At 38.7% G+C, this 11,676-nt stretch overlaps 4 protein-coding genes across 5 annotated transcripts; 2 read left to right on the top strand and 2 right to left on the bottom strand.

The window, feature by feature from the left end:
- The first annotated feature begins 101 nt into the window (after positions 1–101).
- Arp5 (Actin-related protein 5) lies at positions 102–4,570 on the top strand. Its single transcript, XM_065484058.1, has 9 exons — positions 102–381; positions 450–553; positions 627–843; positions 902–1,191; positions 1,613–1,840; positions 2,322–2,558; positions 2,618–2,887; positions 3,476–3,779; positions 4,181–4,570. The coding sequence occupies exons 1-9, from the start codon at positions 258–260 to the stop codon at positions 4,480–4,482; spliced, it is 2,076 nt and encodes a 691-aa protein (XP_065340130.1). The 5' UTR covers positions 102–257; the 3' UTR covers positions 4,483–4,570.
- Positions 4,498–6,639, bottom strand: LOC135939590 (protein phosphatase 1 regulatory subunit 7-like). Its single transcript, XM_065484059.1, has 6 exons — positions 6,513–6,639; positions 5,880–6,073; positions 5,616–5,812; positions 5,402–5,564; positions 5,037–5,345; positions 4,498–4,985 (listed from the first exon to the last, which is right to left on the bottom strand). Exons 1-6 carry the CDS (start codon positions 6,517–6,519, stop codon positions 4,809–4,811), a joined length of 1,047 nt encoding a protein of 348 aa, XP_065340131.1. The 5' UTR covers positions 6,520–6,639; the 3' UTR covers positions 4,498–4,808.
- A 487-nt stretch (positions 6,640–7,126) lies between these two features.
- Positions 7,127–9,521, bottom strand: Cdk8 (cyclin-dependent kinase 8). Of its 2 annotated transcripts, none has more exons than XM_065484337.1 (12): positions 9,360–9,521; positions 9,143–9,287; positions 9,000–9,075; positions 8,830–8,940; positions 8,629–8,769; positions 8,389–8,578; positions 8,216–8,330; positions 8,061–8,159; positions 7,930–8,002; positions 7,768–7,865; positions 7,478–7,589; positions 7,127–7,386 (listed from the first exon to the last, which is right to left on the bottom strand). In XM_065484337.1, exons 2-12 carry the CDS (start codon positions 9,268–9,270, stop codon positions 7,174–7,176), a joined length of 1,356 nt encoding a protein of 451 aa, XP_065340409.1. In that variant the 5' UTR covers positions 9,271–9,287; positions 9,360–9,521; the 3' UTR covers positions 7,127–7,173. The 2 variants fall into 2 exon arrangements, with proteins under 2 accessions (XP_065340409.1, XP_065340410.1); XM_065484338.1 differs by having other exon boundaries at positions 9,143–9,284; positions 9,360–9,510.
- A 373-nt stretch (positions 9,522–9,894) lies between these two features.
- Positions 9,895–11,520, top strand: Mob4 (MOB kinase activator 4). The gene is made up of 5 exons (XM_065484339.1): positions 9,895–10,026; positions 10,081–10,244; positions 10,299–10,508; positions 10,576–10,687; positions 10,741–11,520. Exons 1-5 carry the CDS (start codon positions 9,967–9,969, stop codon positions 10,864–10,866), a joined length of 672 nt encoding a protein of 223 aa, XP_065340411.1. The 5' UTR covers positions 9,895–9,966; the 3' UTR covers positions 10,867–11,520.
- The last annotated feature ends 156 nt before the right edge of the window (positions 11,521–11,676 follow it).

Here is an 11,676-nt window from a genome sequence, read left to right as displayed (position 1 = left end):
GTACGATTTTACGATACGGGTAGAGTTGGCGCTGGCGTCGACAATGGTCGACAACCTCTAAACTTGTTTACTTTTTAGAATTGTTTTGTTTTGTTATTGTCGTCGAGCCGCACATGCCCATCCACGAAGAAGCTGCAAAAAGACCGGCTTTTCATTCATGACAACCTAACTAAGGAATTCTTCATCGCTGTGACTCTTCAATCAGAAAAAATATTTGATTAACACTACGGTGCCAATATTTCACTTAACCCTGAAGAATGGACGAACAAGAGATAGAGGGGAGGCTGTACAATCTTCAAGATCCTAAAATCGTGCCAGATTCTATTTTCGATAATTATGCAGCAGTCGGCAAAAATAATATTCCCATAGTCATCGACAATGGTATGGCTTTAAATTTATGTTATTTGAACCCAAACAAAATAGTGATTATGTTTTCCTTAAATTATCAGGAAGCTACCAATGCCGAGTTGGATGGGCATCAGAAAACCACCCTGAGCCCACCATGGTTTTTAAAAATTTGATAGCAAAGCCGCGCAAAGAAAGAGGGAAAAAGGTATGAAATTTTGTCGATTCATTATCTAGAATGATTTATTTTATTATATACAAATTTTCGCGGTCTGTTTCAGGAGGGTGACATTCAAATAGGAAACAGTATAACAAACATAGAGGCTGTCCGGTTGCAACTACGGTCGCAGTTCGACAGAGACGTTGTTGTTCACTTTGAAGCGCAAGAGCAGGTGTTCGACCACATTTTTAGTCACCTCGGGATCGAGTCTGAGGGCAAGATCAATCACCCAATCGTCCTGACGGAGAGTTTCCTCAATCCCAACCACTCAAGAAACCGTAAAAAATTGTTTTTGGGCTGCGGCTTTTCTTAAAAAATTTTCTCTGTTGCAATCAGTAATGTCCGAGCTGCTATTTGAGTGTTACGGTGTTCCAAGCGTTTCATATGGGGTTGACGCTCTCTTCAGTTGGTGCCAAGAATCGCCTGGTTACACCTCAAGAGACTCGTTGGTGATCAGACTTGGTCAGCACTGCACTCACGTACTGCCAGTTCTGAATGGCTCGGTTGTAGCGGAGCACTCTAGAAGGATTAACCTGGGAGGCATTCACATCACCAGTTTCTTCCACCGACTTATGCAATTGAAGAATCCTTTGTTAGCTCCAGCCATCAGTCTCAGCAGAGCGGAGGTTTGTTTTGTCCTCAAAATAGTATTTTCTTGCAAACCTACCAACTTGCATGATTATTTTGCTTTTTCAAGCAAATTAATACGCGGCTAGTTTTAAAATTAATTAATGTCTTGGTTTTTATAGACGATAGATATTTTATGGAATTGCTTAAAAAATCTGTGACAAATGAACGAAAAAGCTGAAAAAGTAGAGGCCAAAATCTCATTAAAATATTATCGATTTAACCACTATATTAATTTTTATTTCATTTTAGCTATTGAAATATGAAAGCGATGGCTAAATTTTAAATTGAGACTTTAATTTTCTGTTTAGCCATTGTAAACGCTGAATAAATAAATTCTTGAGCTGAAAAGTTCTTGTTAGAACAACTGTCCACCTCACTTTTTAACCCTGCTATTTTCTCAAGCAATATTTTTTGCAGGAAATTCTGTTCAACCACTGCCGCATTTCTGACACTTTTTATGATGATCTGGCCAGGTGGGAAGCGGTTGATTACCAGAAAAAGAACGTGATGATCATTCAGCTGCCCTTCACCGCTGCTCCAGTACCTACGACAGCATCTTTGCTCAGTCTGGAACAGCAGCAGCAACGACGCAGAGATCTGGCCAAGCGCCTTGCTGATATGAACGCCAGGAAACGAGAAGAGCGTGTAAGTTGACCTGAGAAACACATTATTAGAAACAAAGCACATCATGCCATTTTGAATAGGTGTACATGATTCTAAATAATTCAAATAAATTTAATTGCAGTTAATTTAACAGTTGTTGTGGATCGTACTTGTTAAGAGCACAAAATAGACAAGTCCAGGATTTTTCGCCAATTTCTGATATTTTATTTGGCTAAAACCAGTTCTCGTTGTCTGGTCTCCATGATTTTAGCAGATTGTATCATTCAACATTTATCAGATTGCCGATAAAGCCAAACAACGAAATATTTCTGGCACTACTAACTATGCCATAATAATAAGAGGTCTATTATTTGGGTTTAAACTTATCAAACCCATATTTATAACTCTGAAGGGTTAGCACTGTAAAATTAGGAATTCATTTATTATGCAACAATAAAATTATTAAGTCCCGCGCTATCAGGATTTTTATGTTATAAATTCACAGAGAAAAAATAATTTTTAGTTGGCTGAGGATGAAGAAACGCTAAGCCGCATGTTAAGCATTCAGGAAATGTGGGATGATGGCGACAACAACGATCTACAGCAGGCTCTGGAGGAGTTTGACTTGAGCAATCGTCAAGAGCTGAACAAGGCTATCAGCAATTTGAAAGCCAGGATCAAGAAGACCAAGAGCAAAATCCTAGCGGTGATGAACACAACCATGGAAGATACTCAGGAAACGCCGTCGGCAAAAAATGAGGTGTGTTTATTCTCTTCTGTCTATCGGAGTCGCTAATAATCGAAAATTCCTCATGTCAGGTGAAAACGTCCAAGCTGCTGCAGGAGCTGCCCATGCCGAACGACGCCAACGACATGGGCAACTGGATAGCTGAGCTAAAGCAGAAGAGACAGAGTTTGCTGGAGAAGAGGGTGGCGCGGCGGCAAAAGAAGCAGGACATGGCGAAACGCAGGACAGTCGCTGCGCAGGAGAGAATGCGCATAATAAGCCAACTTGCCAAGAAGGACAAGCGAGAGGACAATTTTGGCATGAAAGATGAAGACTGGGACGTCTACAAGGCTATACAAAAGGTGCAATATTTTTAAATATATCCAATATTAATTCGTGTTTCTTTGGGGATAAGTGGCCTCAAGCTTCAAGTGAAAATAGCATTCATTGATAAATTCTTAAAAATTAGAATTACGTTAAATTTCCAATTTTACCTGCAAGGGAATTAATGGATTAAAGGCTAGGCCCGTAACATAACAAAGAATGAAAATTTGGAAAAAATCTTTTCATGGTGATAATTGTTCTGATGGTGATGGCATATTGAAATAAAGTTCTCTCACTTTCAATTAATTTGTTAATAATATTTCAATATGCTAACCAAACAACCTTGGAAATAAATTTAAATTCATCTAGAATTTTTAATTTCCCAATATACATTTTAAAAATGTTTGGAATTCCTCTGCAAATGTATTAAATTTTATTTTTGAAACGTAATATTTTTCAAATAAGAAATGTGGTTAAAATTTTCAAACAAACTCCATTTTTTTTTAAATCAAGCTGCTAATGCTTTTGTTTTATTGGTCAGGGCTGAATCTATAAGATATTATCACATAACTACTTGTCCTGTTGTCTTTATATTTGTCCCTTCATCAGTTTTTTATCTTGTGTAGGATGGAGGAGACTCGGACAGTGAAGAAGAGAGCGAGCGTCTTGCGGAGTTGGAGGAAATCCTTGGCCGGTACGCGCCAGAGCTGAATATGGCGCAGGAGCAGCAGCTGATGCCCCTCTTCACATGCATACCAGAAAAATACCAATTCGCACTGGGGACCGAGCTTATCAGGGTGCCTGAACTGTTGTTCCAGCCATCAATGTTAGGCCACGAACAGGGTGGGATCGCCGAAACTATCGAGTATGTGCTCAAGAAGTTCTCGCAAGACGAACAACACCGTTTAGTCAATGACATTTACATCACAGGTTAGCTAATGTTTTCTCGCGATTTAAAAAGCCAGGGTCTAACAAGGCGTAAAACAAAGATCGGATTTTTCTTTCTCGTCCTCTCCAATTCCTGTCGTCTCAGGAAAACGTCAAGAAAAATCCTGTATTCTGCTGGTTCTCCTAGTCCCGTTTTTAAATTACATTATCTATTTTTAAATTATAACTAAAAAAGCGCTAGTATTTTTTTTTCAAAGATTCTAACTCCAAAGCGTTGGAGTTTATGAGTCACACATTTCAACGGAATTTGAAATTTTTTGAAATTTAATTCACCATTTTTTGCAAAAGCTTTAAGTATTTGAAGCCATCAAAAGATGCGTGACTCAAAAAGCAATAATGTGGTTATTATTGAAATAATTTTATAACTCCAATGATTTCTGTAGGTGGCTCGTCAAAATTTCCTGGCCTGCTCCCAAGGTTGCACAAAGAGGTGATGGAAATGAGACCTTTCCACTCTAAATTCAACATTAGGCGGTCAAGTTGCCCTTCGTTAAGTGCTTGGTATGGAGCCAGAGAGTTAGCACTCAACCCTGAGTGGCTGCGCGCCTCGAGTATTACTAAGAGCATGTATGATGAATTTGGAGGAGAGTACCTGGCCACCCACTCCGCCTCCAATCCCTACTGGCAAAATGTCGCCCTCGCGATGGACTGTTCGCAGCAAGAAGTTGTTGAAGAAATGTTTTGAGATTTAGTGAACGGCTTTAACTGTAAATCTTTTAATGGAATAACGTGACAGTGTAACTGATTACATAGGTATTAAAATTTTATTGAAACGTTTGGAATTTAACTTTTGTAAAACCAAATTGGTGAGCAGACGATGTGCTGTGCTGTGGGGTCTGTATAGAAGCAAATTCTAGGAAAAAGCTAGTGTAAGATAATAATACTTGAAAAGCCTCTCTAGAAGGAAATAGAGGATGTTTGACACCAGTCGCTTAGTAGCTGAGGATGTTGAATAATTTTCAGTTCTTGGTTGGTTAAAGCAAGCAAGGCTGTCCCTTCTGTTCAGTCTTCCTACGGTCCGGCCAGAGTGGCATCAATTTGAACGATCCAAGGGATGGTCAGCTTGATCTTGCGACGGTATCCTGACTCACTAGCCACTGGGTTGCGTTCCAGGTATATGGTCTTCAACTCTTTATTGCTCGCCAACACCTCAACGTTGGACCACTTGTCCACCAGGTTGTCGTTCAACTAGAATATTTCCAGTTAGTTCCTTAATTGAAATAAGACATAGTTCTATACCCAAAACTCCTCAAGCTTAGACAGGTGCGACACATTTTTAATTTCCTTGATTTTGTTCTGGGCCAGATCTAGTGTTGTGAGCTCCAGATTGCCATCCAGGTTGGAAATTTCTTCAATGCCATTCTCAGAAATGTACAGTTGGTTTAAGGCGGTCAAACCGTCAAGGTTGTCAATGCTTGTCAGTCGGTTGTGCTGCAGACTCAAAAGCTCGAGATTCTTCAGGTTATGCAGGTTCTGGATTTTGTTGATTTTGTTTTTGCCTAGATACAGCTGCTTCAGGTTTTCCAGCCCGTCAAGGTTCTCGATCACCTTTCCACAAAAGAGCTCAATAGAATTGGCTTGATAATTTAAATAAAACTTCTCACTCTGATTTTGTTGTCTCCAAGCTCAAGACAGTTCAGCTTCTTCAGGTGAGACAGATTATCAATCTTCTGGATCTTGTTGGAGCTCAAATACAGTTTCTCCAGGTTTACAAGGGCTTCCAGATTTTTGATTTCACGAATTCGGTTGAATGACAGATCCAAGATCCTAGAATATATGTTTTTAATTTGCGATGACTTTGCCTGCAGATTTAATTACTCAAGATTGACTAGGGAATCTAGATTTTCAATCACGGTGATTTGGTTGTCGTACAGCTCTAGCTCACGCAAAGTGGTCAAGTGGCTCAAATTTTCAATTTTCTTAATAAGATTCCAGCGCAGGTACAGCCTCTCCAGCATTTGAAGGGGCTCCAGGTTTGTAATTTTTCCAATTCGTTGATGGTTCATGTCCAACTCCTGAAATAAGTTTGAGTCACATTCAAATAATTAAATTCAATTTATCACAAAACGTGTATATATGTACATCGGTGTCTTCATCGACAACAATGATTTCTCCAGGGTTTTCCTCGCCATCTCCTTTGTCTTCTGGCTCGCTTGCTGCACTGTCCATACTGTCATCAGCTGCAAACGAAGCGTGGTGTCTCTTGGGGTGTGCCTCAACCTCAGAACCGTCTTGCAGGCGTTTTACTTCGCTGTCTCCGTTGCTTTGTATTGATTCTGTATTATTACAAAACACTGCGTTAGATTATGAATAATGATGGGTATGACATACAAAAATATTGCTAAAAGCTGCAACCAATAAACAGTTATGTATTTTCAGCTACATTATATGATAATACATAAATGTATTTTCATATTTTTGTTTGTGTAGGCGTTGTACAATAATTAGAAGGTTGATAATTCTGTATTTGTTGTATCTATAATCTCTTAAGATGGTTTCCAGCACTAACTTAAAATAACTTAAAATGTGAGCTTTAAGTTTTTAACATTAAATCAGCGCGTGATGTACGTATTACTGAATTTGAATTTTTTTAGTTCAAGCGGCTCGCAACGCACTCGATAAGATAACAAAATAATAAAAATGAAACGAATTGTACAGACGTCAAAAATAATGGCATCTCGATGGAAATTGTTCAGAAGTCAATTCTTAATGTACCTGCCATAATGTTCCTACCACTTGGAACTTCCAACCAACAACAAACAAACACGAACTGAGAATTTAGCGACAACGACAACAACTGCTATGTAGCAGAATCAGAATACCTGTCTCGTCTCAATCAGCCGGTTGGCGTAGTAATATAATGCAATTCGCAGTATTCGCACTATTCCAGTTGTGCCACTCTCACTCAAAGCAGTCGCCCACACCGTGTAAATAACAATAGACACCAAGAAAGCACAAGAGGCATTGTCAGAGAAATGACTCGACCATAATTATTAATATAATTAATAATATATCATATCATGTATACAATGTATCATATATTATGCTTTCAACTTTTTTTGCGCTGCACTTCAGCAATAAAATTAAGCGAGCGGTAAAATATTAATTACTGCAACATTTAATTTTTCAACTAAATATAGCTAATTAGTTAAAAAGATACAACTCTATTCATTACCCTAAAATAAAAATGGCGCTATGAAAAGTATAATTATATGTACTAGAAAATGATCATTATGGATTTTCATTTTCTTCTGCAGTTTCTTAAAATAATGTCACAATTTTGAACAAAAATAATGCTGAGGTGTTTATAGAAAATCAAAATCACAAGATAGATACACAAGTAATTTATTGAACGGTCTATTTCGTTTTAAACCAATCAAAACCTCTGTCCAAACTGGTTTTGCTGTTGCTGTCCAGGAAACATGACGTTTTGACCAGACTGCGGATTACCCTGCTGGTTCTGCTGCTGCACATGGTGGAATTCAGGGGGCTGCCCACTTCCTCCCCCGCCGCCCTGTTGCTGGTTCTGTGGTGGGGCAAGACGTACCCTTTTCACTGGATTGCTATGGTTTATCGAGTCTGCTCCTTGCTGAAAGCCACGATAATAGGATTATTTCAAGCTTTAATACATTTCAACACGCCAACACAAGTCAAGATATTTTGACCTGGTTGCAACTCACGCTGGCTGCTGGGTTCTGCCGCGACATTTTATTGGCGTCGTTTTTGTCATCTTGGTCGTCATCCGTCAAGAACTCTCTTTTTGGATATGGGATAGCGCAACCAGCAAAAACACTGGGAATATACCAAGTTTTATATTGTTAATAATGTTTCAATGTCTGGTACAAGTTAAACGTCTGCTGAATCTAGCAATTTCAGGAACAAAACACAAATATGTATCCAGAAAAAGGTACAGACCAACTAGGCCAAACCTTGGTCAGTTAAAAAAATAGTAGAAAAAAAGATTATTTACTCTTGAGTGGGTAGAGGATCTTCAGAGAAGTAGACGTCTTGCATAGCTTGTTCAGATGTGATTCTCTTTGTTGGGTCCATCAACAACAATTTTTGCAGCTACAAAAACAGCAATAACAGACATTATAAAATTGACGCAACAGGTAAAAACCAATGATTTTACCAAGTGGAATGCTCTGCTGTCAGGTTTGATCTTGTGTCTCTCCATATACTTCACCAAAGAGCAATTTTGGTAACTAAAATACAAAATCCATGTTGAACTTAACTTACAATATAACATCTTAGTCAATCAACCTCGATCGCTTGAAGTCCTTCATTAGAGTTGGGTGCTCGGGCATTTTTCTAATATCCTCCCAATCTCTCTCTTGTGGGAAGCCCATGACATTGAATATTCTAAAGAAATGATAAGTTTATATAACAGAATGTGTGTAAAGTTTTAGTTGATATACCTGTCAAGCTGATCATGATGGTATGGATTAGAAGTTTTGATATCCTCTTGCCTACAATGGAATATTGGCTCAGATGTCAACAACTCTGCGAAAATGCAACCAATGGCCCAGATATCTGCAAATACATCACACAAACAAAGTAAATTACAGTTTCCAGTGTTTTTTTAAGTTACCAATGGCTTTTGTGTAATGCCTCGCGCCTAACAAAAGCTCAGGTGCTCGATACCAAAAGGTGACCACCACAGGGTCAAGGTCAGCCAGAGGTTTCAGTGGTGCGTTGAACAGTCTGGCAAAACCCATGTCAGCAATTTTCACTCGTCCTCGTTCTATGCCTTCCCCCATGACCAAAATGTTTGCTGGTTTCTACAAAAATTGATTTTAATTAAATACGAGTCAGTTGAGGAGAGTTGTACCAAGTCTCTGTGAAGGACCCAATTTGTGTGAAGGTAGTGGATTCCATCTAAAATTTGATAGAGAAGCGACTTCACCATCCCTTTTGGAACCATTACAGGCTTCTTGTTTGCTTTCGCTGCTCGGTGAAATTTGATTATGTGCTGTACGAAACAAGAAATAAAAATTCTTTCATAGCAGGTAATTAGGAAAACAATAATTACCCAGAGGTCATGCTCAGCGTAATCAAACAAAAGCCAAACTTTTCTATCATTGTGTGAAAGGAACACTCTGATCAGGTTGATCACATTAGAATGCTTCAGCTCCCTGAGAAGCTGAAATTTGGTAAAATATGTTATGCACATTTAAACAGGATTATTATTTGTAATCTTACTGCAATCTCTCTGCACGCAGACATTGACAATCCAGTGCCCTCGATTTGTTTCAAGGCGTAATCTCTACTGTCACTACTGTTAAATAAATAATAAGCCAATTTAATCAGCATCGCTTCCAAAAATAAATTATTAATACTCATACCAGTCTTTTCTCCTTGCTTTATACACATGGCCATAGGTACCTCTTCCAACTTTGCATCCTTCATAGTCAAACAGGTCCTCAACTTTGGCCCGCTCGTTCGCAGTTTTTAATTTGAAATCGTAATCCATGTTTTTCAAACTGTCTTCTGTACAGAATTGGATAAAAAGTGTAGTGAAATACATTGCCATGCCGGAATCGCAATTTTTGAGCAACTTACCTCTGTAGAAATTAATTTTTACGGCTTAATTATTGCCTTGTAAACAAACTTTCGCCGCAGCAGCCGACGTAAACAATAGCACTATGCAGTAACAGTAACCAGCCGTAAACCGCTTGATTTTGTTGTTTGGGTTTGGGGGCCTGCGGGACTGTGCGGGACTAAGCTTGTACTTTGATGAGATCCTACAGTGTAAATAGTCTTTTTATCAGCAAGACGGCCCGGGATGTAACAGATTTAAAGTTCATGGGCGGAACTAACCAATAAAATGTTAGGTGAATTTAGCCACTGCGAGAACTTTTCGAAATATCAAATCGAAATCAGTGCAGCCAAGCGATTTGTGTCGAGGTCTTTACCTTCATAGATTGAGCTGACTGGCAGGAACAAAATTAAATCTAGAATTAAATTATATTAATCTAAAACTTTTTGAGAACATAATAAGTTATGTATGTATTTAATTATACTAACTAAAGATTTTTTTGCGAAAAGATTTTATCCCTTTTATCACTCTGACAGAATTTTGTTGGTGCAACTGGAAAAAGGCTTAAACCTTTGGTCAGATTTTTTAGAGCGACTGGAAAATGTGGCTGACATCACACAAGTTGCAACCATGAAGATGGCCGATGGTGTAACAATGCTAAGAAGGAATCGACCTGGAACAAAGGCCGCCGTAAATATTCAGTCTAATTTATAGGTCAGATTTCCATAACGACCTTGTTTGCAGGACTTTTGTCGCTGGCCGGATCAGCCATTTGAGGAAATGGAAAGCACTCTAGTGGTGCAGCAATACATCCAACAACAGATCTGCCACGATCCGATGAATGTAACTCAAATTCTGACTCCTCCCGAAAGCCAGGACGAGGGAGTGTGGAAATACGAACATCTCAGGTTTGTTCGTGCATAATATGCGATATAATTCAACGATGTAACCTATATCCGCAGACAGTTTTGTTTGGAACTGAATGGCCTGGCCGTGCGTCTGCAGGCTGAATGTCATCCTGAGGCTTGCACCCAGATGACAGCAACAGAGCAATGGATCTTCCTCTGTGCGGCTCACAAGACTCCTAAAGAGTGTCCAGCCATTGACTATACCAGACACACACTGGACGGTGCTGCTTGTCTGCTTAACAGCAACAAATATTTCCCAAGCAGGTCTGTTTGACATATATATATCCATCTAGAAAGTCTGGATAAATTCTAAATTTGCTTGTTTTTGCAGAGTTAGTATTAAGGATTCATCTGTTGCAAAGCTTGGCTCGGTCTGCCGCAGGGTGTACCGAATATTCTCGCATGCTTATTTCCATCATCGAGCTATATTCGATGAATTTGAGGTATGATACAAGAGACTAGCTAATATTAAAGACTTAAATTGTTTATTTTGTAGAATACCACCTATCTCTGTCGGAGATTTACGTCGTTTGTTATCAAGTACAACTTAATGTCCCGCGACAATTTAATCGTTCCGATCTTGGAAGATGAAGCAACTCTGCAGACCGAGTCGGAGGCTTAGGTATCCAGAATCTCTTGATTCATTCCAACGCGGACAGCATATAGGAAATCAGACCTCGCTCCCCTCCAGCTGAGATGGCAGAGATTGGACAGTTAATATTCATGGATAAGATCTAAAGATTAAGGGGAGCGTGAAACCCTAAACTGCCAAGGACAAGGACTAACATCGTGAACTAGTGCTAAAAGGGTGTGAATGACTGTGACTCAACAAACTGCATGCCCCCTGTTTATTTATTCTGTGACCTCTGAAAACTCTGATTTTGTCAGCTTTGCTAAAAGTTTGATTGGGAGCTGTAGTTCAGTGGCGTTGCTCTCTCATCACTCAAAATCAGCAAAACACCAAGCCAACTGATGCTTGCAATCTGTGCCCAAGAAACCCCCTATCTGGTGCACTCTAATTTCATTTTCTAGATCATGTATTCGTGTTTCCTGTACTTCAAGTAGCAATTCAATCACCATTTTTTGTCAATTCAGTTTTTAAACAAGTGCTTGAATATCCATACAATTATTAGATAAATGTGAGCTTGTATTGATGAACTATTTCTACATTATATAATTTTGGAAACTATCCACATTAATAGTGAATTAAATGTGGCCATAAAAATATGTACACACAGCAAACTCTTGGAAAATAAAGATCATAATTACAACTTCAGGAACATATTTTTTATTACATGATGTAATGTACTTGAGGTATATTTTTTTTAGCAATTTTTACATTTTGCCTATGTATAAAATTTTTTTATGAAATCATTGTTGAATTGAATATATACTTATACTTAAGTTGTTCGCAACCTAGCTGTTGATATTA

Source organism: Cloeon dipterum, chromosome 3, assembly GCF_949628265.1.
Source record: "Cloeon dipterum chromosome 3, ieCloDipt1.1, whole genome shotgun sequence".
Taxonomy (NCBI): Eukaryota; Metazoa; Arthropoda; class Insecta; order Ephemeroptera; family Baetidae; genus Cloeon; species Cloeon dipterum.
The sequence above is the reverse complement of the archived record's forward strand: the minus strand, read 5'-3'. Positions and strand labels throughout refer to the sequence as shown.

Excerpts from the sequence above, each read along its gene's own strand:
- Arp5 (XM_065484058.1), top strand. The coding sequence starts at position 258 with ATGGACGAACAAGAGATAGAGGGGAGGCTGTACAATCTTCAAGATCCT. Across the intron at positions 554-626 it reads GCAAAGAAAGAGGGAAAAAG|GAGGGTGACATTCAAATAGG; the intron begins GTATGAAATTTT and ends GGTCTGTTTCAG. Across the intron at positions 1,192-1,612 it reads TCAGTCTCAGCAGAGCGGAG|GAAATTCTGTTCAACCACTG; the intron begins GTTTGTTTTGTC and ends TATTTTTTGCAG.
- LOC135939590 (XM_065484059.1), bottom strand. Across the intron at positions 5,565-5,615 it reads GATTCCCTAGTCAATCTTGA|GATCTTGGATCTGTCATTCA; the intron begins GTAATTAAATCT and ends CATATATTCTAG. Across the intron at positions 4,986-5,036 it reads CTAAGCTTGAGGAGTTTTGG|TTGAACGACAACCTGGTGGA; the intron begins GTATAGAACTAT and ends GAAATATTCTAG.
- Cdk8 (XM_065484337.1), bottom strand. The coding sequence starts at position 9,270 with ATGGATTACGATTTCAAATTAAAAACTGCGAACGAGCGGGCCAAAGTT. Across the intron at positions 9,076-9,142 it reads AAAGCAAGGAGAAAAGACTG|TAGTGACAGTAGAGATTACG; the intron begins GTATGAGTATTA and ends TTTATTTAACAG. Across the intron at positions 7,590-7,767 it reads GATCCTCTACCCACTCAAGA|TGTTTTTGCTGGTTGCGCTA; the intron begins GTAAATAATCTT and ends GTATATTCCCAG.
- Mob4 (XM_065484339.1), top strand. The coding sequence starts at position 9,967 with ATGAAGATGGCCGATGGTGTAACAATGCTAAGAAGGAATCGACCTGGA. Across the intron at positions 10,245-10,298 it reads TGGAAATACGAACATCTCAG|ACAGTTTTGTTTGGAACTGA; the intron begins GTTTGTTCGTGC and ends CTATATCCGCAG. Across the intron at positions 10,509-10,575 it reads AACAAATATTTCCCAAGCAG|AGTTAGTATTAAGGATTCAT; the intron begins GTCTGTTTGACA and ends TTGTTTTTGCAG.